Source organism: Gymnoscopelus microlampas (genome assembly GCF_963454915.1).
Source record: "Gymnoscopelus microlampas genome assembly, chromosome: 2".
Lineage (NCBI taxonomy): Eukaryota > Metazoa > Chordata > Actinopteri > Myctophiformes > Myctophidae > Gymnoscopelus > Gymnoscopelus microlampas.
Window position 1 is genome coordinate 5,469,571 of NC_139939.1, and position 23,440 is coordinate 5,493,010.

The 23,440-nt window shown below is 43.6% G+C and overlaps 1 protein-coding gene across 5 annotated transcripts; it reads right to left on the bottom strand.

Moving 5' to 3' along the window:
* Positions 1-217: 217 nt before the first annotated feature.
* LOC311034254 (protein PET117 homolog, mitochondrial-like) lies at positions 218-21,589 on the bottom strand. Of its 5 annotated transcripts, none has more exons than XM_084042088.1 (13): positions 18,667-18,800; positions 16,798-17,081; positions 14,618-14,739; positions 14,229-14,350; positions 13,601-13,773; positions 12,468-12,610; positions 11,495-11,834; positions 7,736-8,256; positions 6,293-6,502; positions 5,299-5,432; positions 2,651-2,826; positions 1,499-1,689; positions 218-651 (listed from the first exon to the last, which is right to left on the bottom strand). In XM_084042088.1, exons 2-13 carry the CDS (start codon positions 17,069-17,071, stop codon positions 478-480), a joined length of 2,580 nt encoding a protein of 859 aa, XP_083898214.1. In that variant the 5' UTR covers positions 17,072-17,081; positions 18,667-18,800; the 3' UTR covers positions 218-477. The 5 variants fall into 5 exon arrangements, with proteins under 5 accessions (XP_083898214.1, XP_083898215.1, XP_083898216.1 ...); XM_084042089.1 differs by having other exon boundaries at positions 16,798-17,112; positions 18,667-18,734; XM_084042090.1 differs by lacking the exons at positions 218-651; positions 1,499-1,689; positions 2,651-2,826; ... (6 more) ...; positions 14,229-14,350; positions 14,618-14,739 and adding an exon at positions 21,450-21,589 and having other exon boundaries at positions 16,947-17,081; positions 18,667-18,830.
* Between the last annotated feature and the right edge of the window lie 1,851 nt (positions 21,590-23,440).

Below are 23,440 nucleotides of genomic sequence, written 5' to 3' on the forward strand. Positions count from 1 at the left end.
TGGGGGTGGAAGCCTGTCAGCGGGGAATGTTGAACGGGAGGAGTAGGACGGAAGCGCTACGTCCTCCCGGTGGAGGCTCCTCACTGGCAGGTGAGCCAGTAGGGTGCGACAGCAGTGGGAGGAATTAACTGGCATAATGACTAGGGCGGGACTAGGGTTTCAAATTCTGAGTGTACAAATGGAACCAAATGGACCCTTACGGGTCCATTTGGTTCCATTTGTACACTCTCAGAGTTCTGGTGGTCCTTGAAATTAAAACGTTTGAGAACCACCGGTATTGTAATTGTATAGCAGACGTGAAGTCCACATAACCAGCTCTGACAGTGTGATAAAACCGGTTCCGGAACAGATTCCGGTTCCTCAATGTTGGGTCCAGTTCCGGATCCCAACCCTAAAAATTACTAAATTAGGGAGAAAAGGGAGTAAAAAAAATAATTGGCTATTCTAAATGAAAAAAAAGGACCTGGTGGTGCGTGCTCAGCGTCGGAGTCGCAGGAAGAAGGCGTGTCGACACTCGGTGCTGTCCACAGGGTAGTACTTATCGTAGAAGTCCAGGATGTACTCCTCCGTCTTGAAGCCAAACTTCTGGTACAGCAGCATGGCGGGGTTACTGGCCGACACGTGGAGCGTGACGTCTTTACCCATACATGTCTGGAACATACACAAAAAAACAAGTACGTGCTTTGATAAAGATGTACATAAACATAAAACCAATAGTTAGGACATTTGTGTTTTGTATATCTCTGCTGTCCGGCAGGAACCAGCTAACTCCAATATCTTCATTTTTCAGGAAATGACAAAAATAAAACAAAAAATGGAGTTAGGAGGTTTTGTTCATCATTGATAAGTATGGCTAAATGGACCTCCAAGCTCACAATGAGATTGGAGGTCAAAAGGGGGTGGGGCCTGGAGTCAGCAAAACCAGCTAACTCCACCCCCCCTTTGGTGGAGTTACCACAGCTGGGGCCAGATACATGAACGAGCGAAAGAGGTTTCGACCAATGAGCTCAACTTCACGAGCTTGCGCACGGAGGTGACACTACTGCAGCATGCGAGACGACGTGAATGAGCCCCGCAACGTCACCACAGGGCTAAAAAAAAGGAGTATGCGCTGGCCGAGCAACTCCATAGAATTGAATGGGCGGAGATTTCCGGTTACCACTCTGGTTCTTACTTCTTACATAACTCTATGGTGAAAACACCTTAAAAAGGAGTAGTTCACCCAGAAAATGACTTATTGTATATCAAATACACACCCCATGAAGCCTTGAATTCATGGAGATTTATTTCGTTTTTTGTCGCATTCCTGAAACCAATAATTTGATGAATGGCGAAGTCTCCAGTAGGCGACGTGTTTTGAGCTTGTAGATCTGCTATTCCCACTATTCTTTTATGCAAAAATATAATTGCGATTATCTCAAACAAATTGCGACTACGTGTGTGTTTGATGTTGTGCGCCTGGATAAAGGTGTGTGTGTGTGTGTGTGTGTATGTGTACCTGGATGAGGTGGTAGATCATGAAGGTAGCGATGCCCGCTCTCCTCCACTCTGGGTGGACAAACAGGAAGGAGATGTAGGCCTCGTTGTACTTGACGTCTGGGACCATGAAGCCAAAGCCGATCACCACCTTCTTATACAGAACCACCACGCTGAAGTCTGGGTACTGGAGGCACTCTGACACGTCCACACCTGAAACATGTGCACACACACACACACACAATTGAAGCGCGTGTGACTGTACCCGTACCGTGATTTTAACCAATCTGTATATTCATACAATATAACTAGGACGTGTGAACGTGGTCTCCCCACTCTTTCATTTAGACCCTGATGTCAGGTAATACACCTACTGCCCTAAATAGATAGATTTTGGACCTTTTGTACCTCTGTTTTTGTATCTTTGCTCTGTTTTCCCTGTGTAATGTAATGTTATGTACTCTATTGTTGCTTGATTTTATGTTTTTTTTTGTAAGGACTGTGGATGTAAATTAGCATCATTGCAAAATCCGGTATTGTTCATTAATATATGTGTCCCATCCAAATAAAGAAAAGTAAAGGTTGAAGTAGCACTGCGTGAAGCAGATAAGCGCTATAACTCCACTGCATGGCCATGAAGCGATTCAGTCTTGGTATAAGTGTGTTTTATTTTGTGACTCAGAAGTTCATGCATACATTATACAATTCAATAATCTCCAATAATAGGCTCTATGCACAGCAGCCATTTTGGAGAGAAATTGGGCCTCTTCTTACTTCCTTCACAGGTGTTGCCAATGATACTAATGAAGGCTCTGTTCCATTCTGGTCAAACAGAGTCAGGGTGCTGATATTGTGCACGTTGGCTCACTAGAAACACTAGTGGGTCTCAAAGTGTGGTCCAGGGACCCTCATGGTTCCTTGAGGGGTGTAACTCTGAGAGTGTACACTCTCAGAGTTATGGGGGTCCTTGAAATTAAAAAGTGTGAGAACCACTGTGCTGCACTAAATGGAACAGAGCCTTCATTAGTATCATTGGTAACACCTGTGAAGGAAGTAAGGAAGAGGCCCAATTTCTGTCCAATATGGCTGCTGTGCATAGAGCCTACTGTAACCTTATGTATGGTTTTATTATTATTATTCTGCAAATAAATTACACTAAAGAAAATGACGTCACCTGGCCAGAAGCTGTCGTGACACATGGCGTTGACGGTGGGGATGTGGTTGTGGCGGGCGTAGCAGTAGTCTATGGGGGCGTCCGGTTGGGGGGTCCAGCGGGGGTCCTTCCTGTGGGGGTACGCACGGATCTCTGCCAGCAGCCTCATCTTCAGAGGCTTGTTCTCAAAGTCCCTCCTGCAGAGCACATGGTACAGTCAACAAAACTGTTAAAAAACAACGTACAAACCCTAGAAAAACACAGCAGTCTGTCATAATATGAATATTAACCCATTAAGACCTGAGGCGAGTCTTAATAATGTTTTCTAAATCCTAACAGTTTTTTGAAAAAAATAAAAAATATATCACGATTGTTCAAAAATAGCATATGTACAAGCTCGTACATCTGCTATTTTTGAATAGCCAAAGAAATCTTAAGTGACACAGATGCGTTCCAGGTCTCAATGGGTTAATTAATATTCTATGCTTTGTTGATGAATTGAATACATAGGACCACAATGGAAACAAGTCCCCAGGACTTTTTTTGGTGATATCCTTTCAGCCTAAATGTTTTACTGTACTCCCTGCTGATCACATTCTTTGACTAATAAAGTATTCAATCAAAGCACTAACATGAAATACTGTAGATGTTTCATTTCTATAGTTTTGTCGACTTGAAAACTCACAGCACAGGATAGCAATTCCATCCAATCCCGAGAGAGATCTCTTACAGCAGTGGCTTTCAAACCTTTTCATATCAAGGTCCATTATTTATTCGCCATTTGAGTCACGGACCACCATTTGATGAGATTTAGACTCTCAAACCCAAGACTTTGAATATTTAGTTGTCGTTGGCTACCATTTTGTCCACAATTCCATGCTGTAGTGATCAAAATAACAATTATTTAATTAAGTATTGTAGATGTTTAACAATAATTTAACTCTTGGGAGTGTAAAATGAAACCAAATGGACCCGTAAGGGTCCATTTGGTTTCATTTTACACTCTCAAGAGTTAAAGATCTATAAGGGTCCATTTGGTTACCAACTCTCCATTTAGCTGGGGACCACCTGGAACCCCCTCAAGGACCACTGGTGGTCCCCGGACCACTGGTTGAAAACCACCGTCTTACAGGATAAACAAGTGAAATTGGAAGTGATGAAATACATTGAAGCTGGTGAATGGATTCTCTCTCCTGATTGCATGAAATCGGCCACCGGCTGTATTCTGTTTTCTGTTTACTAGATATCTGGTGAGACGGGGAGACCCCTGTTACTGAACACTATGATTACCATCAGAGTATTAATAGAGCTTTACATTTTTAACCCAAAAATATCACTTACACCACTTTTAAATTCCTAAACATGAGCACTGATCGTGCAGATGATTTATAATATCTATAGCGGGAATACGGCCCTGGCACTAGCACTACTGTTGCTGCCATTTCTTACTACCAATACTGCTGCGACTACTAATAATGATATCTTAACTCTCTCAGTGCCAGAGTATTTTCATAAAGTACTCCCCCAGTGACAGCAATTTTCGTTTTTTTTTGTTGTTGCTATTTTGTAATTTAATTTTCAAATAGCTTCTCTTCTGCAGTTTTAAACACCTACGACAGTTCTACCAGTAGAGAGCAGCAAATCGACACATTGATTACCTCGCTGACTCGCTCGCCCCCCTCCGAAACAGGCCTACGTCACATCCGGTCATAAAACGGAAGTGACGTTTTCGACAATCTGTGATCGGGCTGAAATACGATGTTATACACGACTACGATGACTGATCGTCACCCAGACCAAAGAGAATAGAAGTGGAGCTCTCCGTTCGTTTTGTATACCGTGTGAAAAAACGTGACTTTCCCTATTCTGGCCGAAAATGACCGCGGAAAAAAAATGAGAACCGGAAACGGAATCTGCGTCATGAAACCGGGACCCAGTGAGTCTGAAGGAGTCAGGAAGTTTAAGTGATCATGAAAAATAAACAGAATAGCGCGACCACAGTAAAAAGTAAAAGCTCGGGATTTCTCGTTCTGGCAGCGAGGGTACTCGGGGAAAACTCGGGATATCTCGGGGCGTGGCACTGAGAGAGTTAACCCTTTAAGACCGGGAGCGCATATCTGTGTCATTTTAAGATTTATTTGGATATGCGCTTGTATATTTGCTATTTTGGGAAAAATCGTTAACATTTGTGCAAATCTTTTAATATATATGTTTTAAAGCGAACATCTGTAACTCAAATCTTTTTATACGTGGGGCCCACGTGGGGCGCTCTAACGAAACTTTGGGATCATCCAATGAGTCTCTGAGAAGGAGAGGACGGATGTGGATCCATGTCAAAAATCCTTCCGGTCGGCCTTTCCAATGTTAACTCCTTGACTAAAAGCTTAATATCTCCATTTCTCTTTAACGTGGTGGAAACGAGCCGTTTTCGATCGGCGATCACTCTGCAATGGAGGATCGCGTTGGAAATATTATTGTTCCAGGCGTTAGTCGGGACCCTACGCCGTCTCGCACGCTTGTTTACATGCACTTCCGCGTCGGGGCTTCTACAGCGCGAAACGTATCAATGTAAGTGGATGGAAGAATAGCAGGCACTGAACGTATAATATTTTGATAAACCTCTGGCACCCGATGTGTTAATGTGTTGACAATAACATTAACATGAATACCTGATGAATGGTTTGAGCATGCGGGCGGTGTAAGGACTCTTTATGGCTTGGTCCTGACCGGCGTCAGACCCCATCAGTCGATGCCAGAACGACACAGAGGCCTGATGGACTCCTCTCCTGGTCGACAGCGATGTCTGAAAGCATAAAACATAATAAATATCCATAAACCAATCATGTCAGACACAGTTTTATCATCCTCAAGGTAGGAACCGGGGTTGAGCCATAGACTGTAAAAAAGAATGGACAAAGCCACTCCCCTGCTTTCTACAGAACGAAAATGAAGCCGATAGTTCAGAAACGTGCATTCCTCCATCGTTAATATATACAGTTGGCCACGCCGGAACTCAAACGCTATTGGTTGAGACCAGACACGTGACCAGCGAACCGGAAAACAACCCCCAAAAATGCTATTGGTTGGGTAGCTTGTCAATCAAGAGTAGGGCGGGGAATGAATGCTATTGGTTGTGTAGGTTGTCAATCAAATCATCCCGCCCCTCCTGGAGCATAGCCTACTTTATCGTCAATTTTAGAATAAATGGGACCATAATTTAGCAAAACGCATATCATGATGATTGAAAGGAGACTTTAAACTAGCGACTGGAAGCATATAGAATTTATGACAATTTTTATTACGGTAAGAACATCTAGTCTAAAGTTTGTCAAAAACCCATTCACTTGCGTTAAAATAAATTCTTTCTGACACTGCAGGTCGGCGCAGGGTAAAACAGTGCCTCACTCTGGCCATTCATAAGCTTCCGTGTTGGCCTCATCGTAAATATCCAAGCCTTGCCCCTTGGGTTGAGCCAATAATCAATGTCATCTGAGCATTCGATTTTTGGTTTAATTAAGATTGGAATTTTAGGGACTTTTGAAATAAAAATACACAGAAATGTGGATCCGTTATCTACAGTATGTCTCCATTATGACCACGGATATGCTCTAAAAGTGTGAAAAACAATATGTTTTCTTCTATATCATTGAAGTGAACGGGTACCTGGAAGCGGTCGAGGATGCGCAGGTCCTGGCTGTCCGTGCAGTACTTCAGCAAGGGGCCGGCGCCTCCCGTCGGCCCCGCCCCCTGGGCCCCGTAGATCCCGCCCACCAGGCTGAGCGTGGCGCTGACGGCCCTGTCGATGTCCAGCAGTGGGAGCCCTCTCTGCCGCTTGGCCTGTCTGACCAGCAGCTTCCTGTGCAGCCGTTTGGCCTGCGGGGAGTTAGATAAATATTCATGATTAATATTAATGAGCATTATGTTACAATTATTACATGATGATAAAGTATTTAAGATAATTGCAATTATTTTGCACAAATCGTTACAATTGTTTCCATTACTGTGTGTGTATAAATGCATCTGTTGGAAAGCAGCGGAAATAAGCTGATCTACAAGCTCACGATGCATTGCGATGCAACGCGTTGTGAGCTTGCACATCGGCCAAGTTAAGTTAGTTGTCACACCTGTGAAATGTTTGTTTAAAGAGACTAAAAGGCAAACAGAAATATATATTTTATTTATATGTTCCATATATGCAAACAAAAACAATGAAATGATTAATCACAGATATTTGTGACAATTAAAGTAAGTGATGTTTTGGTGTATTAAAATAAGTGTGAAATAGCTCTATAATATTCCATAAAATATCACAGTAAAATGTCAGGATGATGACCCTCTACCAGGATGCTCTCCCTACCAGTGTTGCCATGTCTGCTTATTATGAGCAACTTTGGGCTAGTTTTTCTGTAAAGTTGCTTGTAAATTATTGGTTGTGGGTTGCAGGTTTTTGGGCTTGTTTCTAAAATGTAGTTGCTTATTTGGGCTTGTTTCCTAATGTTGTTGCCAGGGAGCCCCGTACCAGATTTGTGTTAAAATGTTTCGAAAAAATATTCAAAGTGTTTAGCTTTTTTTTCCTTCGGATTTGTTTGAAAATAGCAGGTCTACAAGCGATGCGACACATTGTCAGCATGTAGATCGGCTGTTTTCAATAGGCTCTATGCACAGTAGCCATATTGGACAGAAATTGGGCCCCTTCCTTGCTTCCTTCACAGGTGTTACCAATGACACTAATGAAGGATCTGTTCCATTTAGTTTAGCACAGTGGTTCTCAAACTTTTTAATTTCAGGGACCCCCATAACTCTCAGAGTTACATCCTCTCAAGGAACCATGAGGGTCCCTGGACCACACTTTGAGACCCACTAGTATTTCCAGTGAGCCAACATGCACAATATCAGCCTGACTCTGTTTGACCAGAATGGAACAGAGCCTTCATTAGTATCATAATGGTAACACCTGTGAAGGAAGTCAGAAGAGGCCCAATTCTTCTCCAAAATGGCTGCTGTGCATAGAGCCTATTAGCCGATGCATATCGGTTCAAAGTCGCTTCTTTTGGGCTCGTTTTCATAGACCTGGTTGCTTATTTCCCTCTCTCTGCTCCCGTATACCTGTGGGGTGACGGCCAGGGCCAGAGGACAGGCGTCCAGCCGCCTCAGCAGCATCCTCTCCTCGTACAGGCTCAGCGGAGCGAAGTGAGCCACGCCCTGAGCGCCGGCGCCCCCCAGCCCCTCCCCTTTATTATCCAGATGCCCTGGGGCCCCGCCGCCACCGCGCCTGACCTCTCCCGTGGCCGCCCCGCCCACCAGGCGGCACCCCCCGGTGGAGAGGAGGGGGAGGGCGTCGTGCTGCCGGCGGCACCCCCCCGCTCCTAGCGGCAGCTGCCCCCGCCTGCCCTCTTCGAAGTCCTCGTCGCACCGCCGGCGCACGGCCTCCTCCTGTTCCTCGTCGCTCTCGGCCTCTCGCTTGATGTGCGCCATCATCGCCGCCGAGCCGCCAACCAGGGGCCGGAGCTTCTTGCGGTGGTGGAGGAGGGCGGCGTGGGCGTGGGTGTGGCCTCCTCCTCCGCTGGGAGGAGGGAGGTACTCCATGCCCGGGTCGATCATTCCCTCCGCGTCCATCTCCTCGTCATCTGGAGGACCGGAGTAAAGGGGCAACAGTTAATTGGAATGCAAGTAAGGATAAGGATAATTCCTTTAACAGGTCCGTTCATGAAAGTCCTTGCGGTCTTGTTTCAAATGAGGGCCTGTGAGCAATTAGGGGTTAAGAGTCTTGCTCAGGGACAAATTTCATTTCATCGACACATTTGCTGGCCTGGCCTGGAATCGTACCTGGGGTAACCTGGGCCTCTGGCTCCCTAGGCGGGCTCACTAACCACTCAGCTATGGCCGCCCCTAAATCGATTTGATCGATATATTCCTATTTTGAGCATGTCATATAGGCAATAGTTTTTTCATGACAACTTTGTACGACTAAGTTTAACATAGTGCTTAGAGGTTAATTGATGTGTTGATATATACCAGTGGTTTTCAACCTGTTTCATATCGAGGTCCATAATTTGTTCGCCATTTGAGCCGCGGACCACCGTTTGATGAGATTTAGACTCTCAGACCCAAGAAGATATTTTATTATCGTTGGATAACATTTTGTACACAATTCCATGCTGTATTGATGTGGTACCATAGGACAGATAACAGGCAAACGTTGTGTAGTCTTCTTGTAAATACGTAATGCAGATATTTTACAATAATGTAACTCTTGAGAGCGTAAAATGAAACCAAATGGACCCGTAATGGGTCCATTTGGTTTCATTTTACGCTCTCAAGAGTTAAAGATCTAATAAGGGTCCATTTGGTTAACAACTCTCCATCACTTAGCTGGGGACCACCTGGAACCTCCTCAAGGACCACTGGTTGAGAACCACTGATATATACCACTAAAATATATATATTTATTTCGATTATTCGGAAAAAAGGGAGAGTAACCAGCTCAGTGGCCTTGTGGTTAGTGTGTCTACCCTGAGATTGGGAGGTCATACAAAAGACTCTAACCCTAACCCTAAAAATGGGACCCAATACCTCATGGCTTGGAACCCAGCACTAAGGGCTGTATAGAAGGTACGTCCCTGTGACATACTGTACTAGCGTCATGTCCAGGGGGTGTGCTTGTACATCCAGCTCACGCTACAGAAACATGAGATAGGCTCCTGCCCTATGGGCCACATGGCTCGGCAGGACTTACTGACTGTATTCAAAAAAGGAATGGATAGAGTAATCGCTAAGTTAAGAATCGATAGTTTCTGCCCTAGACAACACATTGAGGACTGTCCACATTACGCCTTTTTCCCCTCTACACCTCAAACGTTTTTATACCAGGACCCCCATGGGGGACATTTTTGGGCGACCCCACACTTGATTTACGTATAGTGCCATTAAATCCGAACGATTTAAGGGCACCGCAGACCCTGGCCTCTTTTAATGACTGACAGAGCCCCGTCTGTTCAACAGTAGCAGAACACAGACACTAGGGGGCGTATTCAGACTGTCGTATGTGAAGTCACAAGCAGTTGAACACAGGCAGGAAGGTTTTGCTCTTGAAAATGAAGCCATTGCGGAATGGCTCAGCAGCTACCGTTGATTCCCCTCCTCTGGCTGAAAAAGACATTTAATTCTATTTAAGTCAATGGGAACTTGACTGGACTTTACACTTGGTTTTGTTACCTTAGTGAACCTTTTCATAAAGACTTTGTTTTCAATCGCTAGTTTCAAGTCTTCTTTCACACAGCATGATTTGAATTTTTGGTAAATTATTATTATCTATTTTAGAATGAATGACCAATAATGACCAATAATGGTTATACTGAGTGAAGACCCACCCCTTGCTCCCCTTCACACCAATAGCACACTGGTTGCGGTTGCACTGAAAGCCATTTTTCATCAAAACGAGTCAAAACGAGTGTAGAAATCAATGGGTGACGTCACGGCTTCCTACGTCTATATTTGTCTATGGTTTATCCATTTAAAACCTATTAACACATTGGCTGCCATGGACGCAGATCTGCGTTCATTTGCGCAAAAGCCTGCACGCTGCCAAGGACGCAGATCTGCGTTATTTAAAAAAAAACAAAATAAAAGTTTTTTTTTTATTTTATTTTTTTTTCAAAACCCAAAGACCAAGGAGATATGATTTTCCGAAGATTTAGACTCCCAGACACTTCCTTGTAACTTAAAACTTAAAAATTCTGTATCTCGGCTCCTAAGTACTTTTTTTTTCTCATTGAAAAAGTCTGGCAGCCTACTGTAGGAAAAAAAAAAAAAAGCTGGCAGCCAATGTGTTAACATTCTATTTCCTACAAATTTAGAGTAGCCAGTTATTTTTACGCCTATTTCTCTCCAATTTAGTTGTTATGCCAATGAATTCCTCTCAGTGCTCGTCACTGCTGTGTATCCTACTGGCTCACCTGCTAGTGAGGAGCCCCCACCGGGTGGACGTAGAGCCTCCATCGTATTCCTCCCGTTCAACATTCCCCACTGACAGGTGCCGCCCCCCAGCCCGTAGGAGTATGTGCAGTAACACATATGACCCGGCTTCCCTCCCCAAAACATAACAGTGTTCGTAATACTAATAGACGCACCGCGGTTGATTCGAACCCCCAGACTCTGTGGTGGTGGGCCTGTATTTTACCCCTGCACCACCGAGCGCCAAACTCTACAGAGTATATAAGCTCCTCCTGCTCCCACTCTACACTAAATATATTTGTTGAAAATGGCCTCCAAAAGAGGGACACTGGGAGGGCCACTATGTTTCCACACTCACTCCAGACCAGAGGGCCACATCGCATAATTTAGTTGTTGTCGGGCAGAAACATCCTATCTCCATATTTTAACTTTTTTCGTAAATGAATGCTGTACTTCGCCATTCTATTCTATGTCACACAAAAGTAGCAAAAATAGCAGATCTACAAGCTCAAACACGTCCCGCTGCAACGTGTTTTGAGCTTGTAGATCTGCTATTTTTTTATTAGAATCCTGATTATTTTCTTTTGCTATTTTTGAATTGGAATCCTGAAAAGTAACATTTTTATTTAATTTCAAATGCATTCAGTTATATTTATGTTAACTTTATGAACTTAAATACAAATACATTGGACATAAAGACAATAGAATTTTAATACTAGTCATTAAGCTACTAATATAGACTGAAGTAATTAAAGCGGGTCATGTTTGCATGTTTGAATTGCAACAGCTGAAATCAATAAGATATCAGTATTCCCATATTAACCTGCGGGCCGCATTAAGTGAAGGTGGGGGGCCTCATGTGGTCCCCGGGCCGCCAGTTGCCTATGTAGGGTTCACATGGGAGGAACTCACCGTGGAACAGAGCCTGCGGCGGCATGACGTCGGGGATGAGGTCGGCCTCCGACAGCAGGCTGGGCGTGGCCGAGTGGGAGGCGGGGGTCCCGGGCGCCGAGAAGTCGGGCGAGGGCGACGACGGAGACGGACTGGTCATGGGCGTCCGGTCCGACGAGCTGAGCGAGGAGAAGTCGATCACCTCGCCTTTCTCCAGGACCAGGTCGGGCCGCCGCGCCGCCGCGCTCCCGCCACGACCTCCCCCTCCTCCTCCTCCTCCTCCCAGTTTGACGGGAGTGGAGGAGGCACTGCGGTCCGTGTAGGCTCCTCCTCCTCCTCCTCCTCCTACGCCCGCAGCCTCCTTCAGGATCAGAAGAATCAAAATCATCTTCGTTAACCCATTAAGAGCGGGAACGCATCTGTGTGTCATTTTGAGATTTCTTTGGCTATTCAAAAACAGCAGATCTACAAGCTCATAGCGCAGCACTCTGTGCCGCTTGTAGATCTGCTATTTTTTTTTTAATCGTGAAAATGTGTGCAAATCTTTAAATACATATATATATTTAAAGCGAACATTTGTAAAATATTTTGTTCCAGGGACCCCCAGAAGCAATGATTTGAGTTACAAATGTTCGCTTTAAAATATATATATATAAATATATATATTCAAAGATTTGCACACATCTTCACGTTTTTTCAAAAAATAGCAGATCTCATTGCCGCGCTATGAGCTTGTAGATCTGCTATTTTTCAATAGCCAAAGAAATCTAAAAAATTACACGAGATGCGTCCCCGGACTGAATGGGTTAATTCACCGTTGGCTCTGTACTTGGTCTGCTACATTTTTCTCCCCCTACACAAAAACTCTTAGCCAAAAATAGCAGATCACTCGCTGTGAGCTTGTAGATCTGCTATTTTTTAGTAGCAGCTAATGTACATGATGATGTTTAGAACATTTGATTAGCATGAAATGCAGGTGTGTGCTTGAACGTGCCTTCTGGGCCCGGCGGATGTCCTTGGCCTCCTGGGTGCGCGAGCGCTTCTCCTTCAGCTGCATGGCGTTCTCGGCGGGGTTGCGGGCTCCTCGCTTCCTCAGGCCCTCCACTGTGATGATGGGGTCCACCGCAGGTTTAGAGCCTGAGGAAAGAGATCAATGAACACCACACTCCAGTGTTGATTATGACAGCAAATTTTGATTTAGTTTTAGTCAAAGTCTTTTGAATAAAATTCCATTCATTCATGTCAGTCATATTTTAGTCACCTGAAATGTATTAGTTTTTGTCTAGTTTTAGTCGTCTAAATGTCATAAGATTATAGTCGACTAAATCTAGATTTGATTTAGCAGAATAATTGATGACTGTTAATGACATATCAGAATCATAGACTGACATACTCGCCGATACTGATACCAGCATTTTAGGCAGTATTGGCAGCTTTTCCGATACTGGTATCGGTACAACTTTTGTCCTAATAGTTAGGATGGGTTCAATGCAGAGGACACATTCACACATTATTTTCAAATGTACCGTGACAGAAAATAACCCAAATCAAACTGTCCCTTCTAATTTAATACAGGTGTGAGTTGAGTATGACAGAATGACAGTAGCAGAACACAGACACTAGGGGGCGTATTCAGACTGTCGTATGTGAGGTTACATGCAGTTAAACCCAGGCAGCAAGGTTTTGCTCTTGAAAATGAAGCCAATGCGGAATGGCCCAGCAGCTGCCGTTGATTCCCCTCCTCTGGCTGCAAAAGACATTTAATTCCATTGAATTCAATGGGAACTTGACTGGACTTTACACTTGGTTTTATTACCTTAGTAAACCTTTTCATAAAGACTTTATATTTTCAAGTCTTCTTTTACACAGCATGATATGCAAAATTGATGCCCCTTGCTCCCCTTCATGGCTTTGAGCTTTGCACTCAAAGCCATTTTTCGCTGAACTAGAGACTTCAAAACGAGTCTGTAGAGTCTGTCTAAATCTACAGTTGATTTAGCAGATCTAAAAACTCACAACGTGTGTGAGCTTGTAGATCTGCTATTTTCAGAACGCATCAGCCGAGCGTCCACACACTCCATACCTACTTAGGAAGAAGGTATCGCAATTTGGCACTAATTAAGTTACCCTTGGACTTGGCTGAGCCTTTGTCCACATCGGGACGCAGAGTCGGAGGGCGGTTCTGAACCAGTTTCCACCAGCCGGGTTCTCCAAACTCTTGAGCTCCAGAGCGGAAGAAGGTGGGGCTGCCCACCGACAAACACCCTGCGACTGTGCTCCACCATGTCGACGTCTTCTTCCTACAACACAGTGTCAACATCCACACCGGTCAGTATCAGTCTATGGAGTATAATATGTAATGGGGTCCATTCAACACCAAGATACACCAAGATGTTTAACTGTACTTTTTGCAAACTGTTAATAAAGTATTCAATCAATCAATACTGAAAATGTTCTTATCCTCCCTGCATCTTCCGACAGTCTAAGGAGAAATAACATGACAATTGTGATGTGATGACATTAATGGAGACACGAGAAAACGATAATAATATTATATATTATTACATAGTATAATATAAAAAGGTAGAGAAAACGGCCAAAACACATTTGGGATAAAATAGAATTTAAGTACAAAAAAAAGTGAATTATATTGTGAAAGTATATTTTCACATTAAAAAAAAAGAAAAAAAAGTGACAAATAAGTTGAAGCCTGAAATGTGAGACTAGACAGAACGTGGAACCTTTGAGCTCTGACCTTGTTCCCAGCAGGAAGGTCCAGTGTCGTCCAATGAAGGCACAGATGTCCTCCTTCCATCGGAAGTATCCCTGACGACCCGTCCCCTCCAGAGACAGGTTATACATGGCTAGCATCACCACCTAGCATCCATAGACAGGTTATAAATGGTTAGAATCACCACCTAGCATCCATAGTAACCTATCTTTCGTTATCCTCTCGTCCTAAATGGTACATTTTCTGTATATTTTCCCCCACCACTGATCTCCCTGTCAGCGTTCTGTAACCTGCATTAACCTAGTTTATAATTTGTGCAAATTCACAATAAGGTTTCAAAATAAACGGTTCATAATAATACAGCTTTATAGAAATGATGAGTCAACAGAATGGTTTAAGCAGAAAGAGCGTACCTGCTGCCAGGTGAGTCTCATCCTCTCGAAGGTTTCCTTCCCATCGCCAGAGCAGTCGTAGCAGGTGAACTTGAAGAAGTTGTCCCCCTTCAGGTAGCTGGGCTGATCTCCATGCAGCTGGGCTGACCACACACACATTGTAACAATTTAATCACAACGTCCACATAAAGGAAAGCATACCAGGTCCAGGACACAAATATTAAAAGGTGCAGTAAGGTTAGAGTCACAAAATCATGGCATATGTCAGTACGCTAGAGTCTATGGGTATACGCAGAGCCGTATAAGAGAGAATCGCGCTTTGATCTCGCCGCAAAGCGGCCTGCTATGGGCTGTAGTTCCAAACATTGGAACTTCCTCATTGTGATAGACAGAGCATTTCCGCATTCCATTCTTACAGTGGGAGTCAACGCTAGTGTTGTCACTCTCCTAGTTACACCACGCTGGGTATATGCAAGTAACAGTGTCTCTTCGTCTATACGAACACTTGGCCCGTGTTCGGGCGAGGGATGCCAGGCCGGCTTTCTACGGGCTGGGGGCGGCACCAGTCAGCAGGGAGAGTTGGGGCGGGAGGTACGTCCTCCCGGTCGGGGCTCCTCACTGGCAGGTGAGTCAATAGGATAAATCTTTGATTGCAGACCTACCCACAACTGTCTGCAACGGCTTTTAAAAGACCTGAAGCCGATTCTACAAATGTCTTCTAAATCCCAACAGTTTTCTGAAAAAACCTATGTTTCTATATCAGTGGTGCTCAAACTTTCAAGGACCCCAAAATTATATATATTTGGCCGCGGACCCCCATCTCAAAATATTTTGTTCCAGGGACCCCCAGAAGCAAAGATTTGAGTTAAAAATGTTCGCTTTAAAAATGAATATATTCAAAGATCTGCACACATGTTCACGATTTATCAAAAATAGCAGATCTACAAACTCAGAGATATACATGAGCTTGTATATCTGCTATTTTTGAATAGCCAAAGTGTAAAATAATGCTTTTTAGCTCAAATGAAAAAGTGACACAGATCTCAGGTCTTAATGGGTTAAACTAGTGTTGTACCACATAAAAGTTTCGTTTTTGTTTTGTTTTATCGTTGATGTGAATATTGATGAAATTGTGCTGTTATGTATCTTGACGACACTGCAAATGAGGGCAACCACAATGTCTTTCGAGAAAGGTTTGAATGAGGAGGAAAAAAAGGGAAAAATCAGCAGTGACAACACACACAAATGTGTGTACGGAGAAATGAATTGGCCTAACGACTAAATTGAGGAGAAGCAGGAGTAAAAAGGCTTTTTATGCCTTTATTATTGATAGGACAGTAGGCTGACATGGGGAGAGAGAGATGGGGAGTGACACGCAGCAAAGGCCGTCGGGATCGGGACTCGAACCTGCGACACGCTGTCAGGTTACATTTTAGCCTAGGTGCCCGGACCGCTACGCCAGTGTTCTGGGACGATTTTCATTCTTTTTAATAGCAAAGATCTACAAGCTCCAGGGTCCCCACACATTTTTAGCAATGAATTTCCAAAACTTTTCCAAAACTTTTCCAGAATATTTAGCCCAATTTCCAGGCCTATATAACAATCATTCAGCGCAATAATGTGTCTCTTACTCCTATGTACAATGCCCAAAGATAGGCAGTGTAGCAAAATAAATAAATAAAAAACAATAAAAAGTGTTTGGGGGTGGGCACAGCCGCGAAACCTCGCTGAAATAGAGCCTGCGAGCAAAAATAGGAGGGGTGGACGACGTCGTTGCACGGTTCGTTGTCACTTGCGGTAGGTCAGGACGGTCTCATTCAAAAACATGTATTTTAATGAGATTTCATCGCCCGCTCGCTTCGCGTCACGTCGCATCACTGGCAGTGCGGATGGGGTGTTACACAGCCTGTTTGGCGAAAAACTACTTATGTTACATATTTGGTGTAATGTTATACATGTTTATGAAAAGGTTTTGTATTAAAACAAATCAATAGCCAAAAACAATGCATAGCCAAATATTTTTCCAGGACCCTTGATAAATTCCAGGACCTTTGATGAAGTTTGATCAATTCCAAAACTTTTCCAGTACTGGATTATTATTTTTTTAATTTCAAAATATTTCCAGGAATTTCATGACCGTGGGGAACAAAACTAGGATATTTATAAAAAGCAGAACGCGTGCCGTGGCCATTTCCTCTTACCAGCCGGGATCCACTTCTGACACTTGTCGCAGTAGAAGGTCATGTCGTCGTTGGCCCAGGCGCCGCCGCCCCCTCCCTCGCCCTCCTCCCCCAGGTCGCTGTTCAGAGAGTCGCCGCTCTGGTCGTGGGACAGGTCCACCGAGGCCTGGTCCTCCGACTCCACCATCAGCAGGGTCTCGCCCTCCACCTCGCCCTCCTCCAGGCCCTCCGAGGCCGACGTGCACGCCGCCTCGTCCTCGCCGGCGCCGCCCAGCGCCTCGCTGCTGCTGTCCATCCCGCTGAGGCTGAGGAGGAAGGAGGGAGGGAAGCCGGAGCCTGTGTTAAAATAATAGGCTCTATTCACAGCAGCCATATTATGAAGACATTCACAGGTGTTACCAATGATACTAATGAAGGCTCTGTTCCATTCTGGTCAAACAGAGTCAGGGTGCTGATATTGTGCATGTTGGCTCACTTGAAACACTCTGTTACACCAGTGGGTCTAGAGTTGGGGTAATGGGCTTCCAAATGGCCCCTTACAGGTGTGTAACTCTGAGAGTGTACAAATGGAACCAAATGGACCCGTAAGGGTCCATTTGGTTCCATTTGTACACTCTCAGAGTTATGGTGGTTGTGGAAACCACTGTGCTACACTAAATGGAACAGAGCCTTCATTAGTATCATTGGTAACACCTGTGAAGGAAGTGATAATATGGCTGCTGTGAATAGAGCCTATCCCCCAGAACCCAGTGTGGTTGCATTGAAGCGCATTGGACATGCTGGCCATTCATAGGTACTGCAGCTCAAAACGGCCGGGGACCACACTGTACATGAACGAGCGAAAACGGTTTTGACCAATGGGCTCGACTCACAAGCTTAGGCACGAGCTTGCGCATCGAGGTGACGCAAAACGTGTCACAGTGGGCCCCAAATAGGCCTCGCCCCTCACATTTGCCAACCCCAAAATGATAATGTATTTGGCCAAGGACCCCCCCATCTCAAAGAAAAGAAAAGACAAATCTGGTCAATAGAAAAATTGCATTGACCACATCTGTAGAGGGCACTGTGGAGCAACCAAAAACATTTTTTCCTTCCGGTGAAATATTTTCTTTTCTGGCCAAAAAGTGTATTATACAGAGACGGTGCGGTGCTGAGAGGTCTTCCCACCTCCGAGAACAGACTTTCAACAACACAAAACAGCCTTTGTTTAGGTGTGTAGCGAAATGGTTTTGTTTATTTTCACTACCGTTGGAGCCCTCGCAGGGCAGTGGAATAGGCTCTATGCACAGCAGCCATATTGGAAAGAAATTGGGCCTCTTCTTAGTTCCTTCACAGGTGTTACCAATGATACTAATGAAGGCTCTGTTCCTGTCTGGTCAGGGTGCTGATAAAGTGCATGTTGGCTCACTAGAAACATTCCATTTTGGTTCCCAAATGGCCCCTTATGGTGGGTGTGTAACTCTGAGTGTACAAATGGAACCAAATGAACCCGTAAGGGTGTACAAATGGTTCCATTTGTACACTCTCAGAGTTATGGGGGTCCTTGAAAATAAGACACCCACTATGCCACACTAAATGGAACAGAGCCTTAATTAGTATCATTGGTAACACCTGTGAAGGAAGTAAGGAAGGGGCCCAATGCATTCCCAATATGGCTGCTGTGCATAGAGCCTATTCCTTGTACAAGCGCAGAGCCCAGCGCCTGGCAGGGTGTTAGAGAGAACTCACTAACGCTCTGGACCAGGGCTAGGGTCCCCCCAGTTCAAATAAATGTGATTATTTTGGGGGGTCCCCACCCGTTCAAATATGATTATTTTGGGGGGTCGCGAACTGAAAAGGTTGAGAACTACTGCTTTAGGTGAGGTAAGTAAAATGAATCACCAGGTTTACCAGTGTTATGCCTGAGGCTGGTCGGGGCCGCGCTCCTCCGCCTCCCTCCTGTCTCTCTCCTCCTCCAGCTGTCTGGTCAGAATCCTCTGCTCCTCCAGGAGGCGCAGGTTCTCCCTCTTTCTCTCCAGACGCTCAACGTCTCTCACCACTCCCTCGTGAAGCCTCTAGAAGGACAACACGACACCGCCCCCAGCAAAATGTGTTAATATAGCATCACAATCATTTTAACCTTCTTTTACTTCGGCTATTCAAAAATAGCAGATCTACAAGCTCATAGCGCGGCAGGAAATAATAATAATAGTAAAATAATAATATATATTTTCAGCAAAAAGATTTGGTGTGTAGATGGAGAGAAGGAGTGGACCAAGTATAGAGCCCAGGGGGAACCCGGTCCCTACTGCAAACTACACCACACATAAATAAAGAAGCAAATAAAGAACTTAGGTGGAAGTTAGCTGCAAGCAATTAGGCTATCCCAACCTCTAAATTCGTGAGACAGAGAAGTCTAATATGACCAAAGTTATGACTTTCTGTCAATAAACCCTGAAGCCATGATTCGTTCTTCACTAGGCCTGTGGGCAATGTTTCGGGGAGCGCAGCTTTTAAATAACTCAATGTCCTGTGTAGCACCTGTTTCGGAATTACACAGACAGTATACAGGACGTTGAGTGATTTCAAGCGAGCGCTCGCCAAAACAACTTTGCTGCGCGCGCACACACACACACACACACACACACACACACACACACACACACACTCTGCAGGTGTAAAACACAGCTAAAGGAGAATACTGCACTAAGGTTGTTGACACAAGGTTGCTCGTAACATGACAACGGTGGATTTTTGTGCAATAAAGGTTTTATAGAGACAAAGAGGACAACCCAAGCTGATGAGTCAATTGTCGTTTAATAGAATCAGAAAGGACTTTTCTTTCCGTCTCATGAGTGGGGCTGTCAATGGAGAGAATTGCAACTTCAGAAGGTTGTGAATGATAGCCTCTAGGTTGCTTGCGGCTAAGTGGACTGGACGTGGACATTATACTGTAGGATGAGGATATCCTCTAATCCATTGGTTCTCAAAGTGGGGTCCGGGGACCCCCAGGGGTACTTGAGGGGGTCCAGGGGGTCCCCAGCGAAATGATCGACAGGAACCAAATGGACCCTTATGGCTGTGTAACTCTGAGTGTGTACAAATGGAACCAAAAGGACCCGTTAGGGTCCATTTGGTTACATTTGTACACTCTCAGAGTTAAATTAACATTTATTTTACAATATGAATTGGGGTCCCAGAGGTATAAATGCCATTAAATGGGGGTCCGTAGCATAATGCATGTTAAACAGGGGGTCCTTGAAATTAAAATGGTTGAGAATCACTGCTAGAGCTGTAAAAACCTTCTCTTATTTAGGGTCCCTGGCTTAACTTTTCAAATGGGGGTCTGTGGGGTAATAAGTGTCAATTCGGGGGTCCTTGACATGAAAACGTTTGAGAACCACTGTTCTAATCTATACCATGGGTCTTCAACAGGGGGTCCTCAGAGTTACTAAAGGGCAAACTCTTTGTGTGATAGGATTTCTTTTTTTAAATTTTTACATTAAATAATACCATAGCAACCGTGTATTGAGGGTTAAGAGCTTAAATGTCTGAAGATACAGATACAATTTTATCCAACATATTAATAGAAAAGATCACGTGTAAACAAATAAACTAAACTAAACATTTACAAAACACTGATCATAGTTACACTACATACATTAACCATTTGATTGATTGATTGATGTACTTTATTTAGTAAGACATGAGAACAGTACATGACAGTACATAACAGTACATGGAAGTACAAATTCGCAATACAAGGTCTACTAAACTGGATAGCTCAGTTAAGCACGTAGCTTGTTTAAGATGAGATCCCCACGCACACAAATCATGATGACATATAAGAGACAGACAGATATACACACTACTATACAGAATGTCATACAATCAGTTTACAGGTTACTGGTATGAAGAGTGAAAAATATGTACAAAAAAAAAAAAAAAGAGAGGGGGTAGGTTAGGTTAGGACATGGGGTAGGTTAGGATTTGGACAGGGGCCATTTTTGAATTGCAGCCTCCTGAAGGTGTATCTTTAGGGCATTTTTGAAAGTGAGTAGGGTTTTACACTCCTTTACTCCTTTTGGTAGGGCATTCCACATTTTAGATGAATAGCATGAGAAAGAGTTAATTCCCTTTGTTGTGCCAAATCTGGGTTGAACATGGTTTGTGGAGCTGCCTCTGGTGTTATGATCATGGACTTGATTAACATTTTGGAAGTATTTTGACAAATACAGGGGGATCCCAATGTTGTGGGATTCTTCGGCCATTTGAAAATAGCAGATCTACAAGCTCGCATTGTGAGCTTGTAGATCTGCTATTTTCAAAAGATTATTATACATTTGAAAACATGTGAAATGGGACATTCTGCATAAGGAGTACTCTCTACTTTTGGTAACCTACTTTAAGTACATATTGATCCAAATACTTTTTTACTTTGTTTTACTCAAATACATTTTGAATTCCCGACTCTTACTTGTAAACAGAGTCACTTGTACCATCGCAGTATTGATACTTTTACTCAAGTAAAACACAACAAGTACTTCTCCCATCACTGGTACTCATGTGTCCTATCCTGACATAAGAGAGGACACACAGGCTAGCGTTAGCCACCGTTAGCTCCACGCCAACGCTTTCATTTAAAAAAGTTGACACTTTTTGTACACGTTTTTGGCCGTTGTTACTTTACCTACCTGTTGGTCCCAGTTCTGTTTGACGTGGACCCCCACCACGGTGCTCAGCGTTACGACCACAGACACTCCCAGGACCACCTTAGAGGTTGTAGACATGCTGCTCTGTTGTTGTCTAAGGCTCTATATGCGCCGCTGTGTGGCGGCGGACTGATTTGACTGTGAGACCAGGATGCTGCTGGGCGGACTGCGTTTACTGTTACACAGCTCACATCCGGCCTTTCAAAGTAAGAGCTTTGTTTTCAATTCAATTCAATTCAATTCAAAGGAGCTTTATTGGCAGTGGTGTAAAAGTAACTAAGTACATTTACTTAAGTACTGTACGGATACGGTACAAAAAAAAAGTACAGTAAGTAAAATGTTGAGGTATTTGTACTTCACTTGAGCATTTCCAATTTCCAATACTTTTACTTCTACTCCACTACATCTCAGAGGCAAATATTGTCCATTTACTCCACTACAATTATTTGAAAACTTTAGTTACTAGTTACTTTTCAGATATAAATCATTACATTATAAAACATACTTTTAACAATTTAGCCCTATTTTGTACCAAGGCTATTTGAAAATCGCGATGCGACGCGTTATGAGCTTGTAGATCTGCTATTGTCAAATATTTAGTACTTTTACTTTTGATACGTTAAGTACATTTTGATGCCAATACTTTTGTACTTTTACTCAAGTAAATTTTGAATTCTGGACTTTTACTTGTAACAGAGTATTTTTATATCGCAGTATTGGTACTTTTACTTAAGTAAAGAATTTCAGTACTTTTTCCACCACTGTTTATTGGCATGAGAAAACATACGTTTACTTTGCCAAAGCAAGTGTCAAAATATAATAAAAACTGTTAAAAATTGTGAAAGTAGGTTATATACCAGGGGTGGGCAACTTTGATGATGGAGAGGGCCACTATTTCCACTCTCACTCCAGAGGGCCACATGCTGTACAGAAACCTCTTTATCTCTGTCTTTTGTCTCTTTTGCTCTACTTAGTTGTTCTATTTTACACAAAAATAGCAAAAATAACCGATCTACAAGCCCAAAACACGTCGTAGTGCGATGCGTTAAGCTTGTAGATCTGCTAGTTTTGCTATTTTTGAATTGGAATGCTGAAAAGTATAATTTTTATTTAATTTCGAATGCATTTAGTTATACTTATGTTAACTTTATGAACTTACTACAAATACATTGGACAATAGAATTTTAATACTAGTCATTAAGCTACTAATATAGACTGTAATTAAAGTGGGTCATGTTTGGAATTGTAACAGCTGAAATCAATAATCAGTAATTCCGATATCAACCTGCCGCATTAAGTGAAGGTGGGGGCCGCATGTGTCCCCCGGGCTGCCAGTTGCCCATGTATGTTATATACAGTTGGAGGGGGTACAGCATTGTGTTGAACAGAGCTATATCACATTGCATTGTTATATACATGTTTATATGAGGGTATAAAGCTTTTTGAAATAAATGGCAGCAATGTTTTGCAGTCACTTTGGGACAAACAGCTGATTTGTTTCTCAAAACTATTTAAATAGTGCACAACGAAGCCTCAGATTTAAAAAGCATTTAAAGGTAGCAGCTCTGTAGCTCTGGTACACAATTCTGCAGCTGGATTACTGACAAAGTCTAGGAGAATAAGGAAATATGACCATATTACACCGATCCTAGCTGCCCTTTACTGGCTGCCCGCTGCCGGTAAGTTTCAGAGTTGATTTTAAGATTTTACTGATGACTTTTAAAGCCTTGCAAGGCCTGGCTCCTAGCTATATCTCTGATATGCTGGAACCGGACTGGCCGGTGTGCAGCCTTAGATCCTCAGGTAAGGCTCTCTTGGAAGTTCCCAAGACTAGCCTTGTCACCATGGGCAATCAGGCTTTTGCAGCCCGGGCTCTCCTGAAAACGTATGTATACCGAGACCTTTCCTTAGATTTTAGTAACCTTACCTTGCATATTTGGTCTCAATTGTGTTACTTTCAATATATATGTACG

Coding starts and splice junctions, on each gene's coding strand:
- LOC311034254 (XM_084042088.1), bottom strand. CDS start 17,071: ATGGACAGCAGCAGCGAGGCGCTGGGCGGCGCCGGCGAGGACGAGGCG. Junction 12,611..13,600: donor AGGCTCAGCCAAGTCCAAGG/GTAACTTAATTA, acceptor CTCTTTCCTCAG/GCTCTAAACCTGCGGTGGAC. Junction 2,827..5,298: donor ATGCTCAAACCATTCATCAG/GTATTCATGTTA, acceptor TGTGCTCTGCAG/GAGGGACTTTGAGAACAAGC.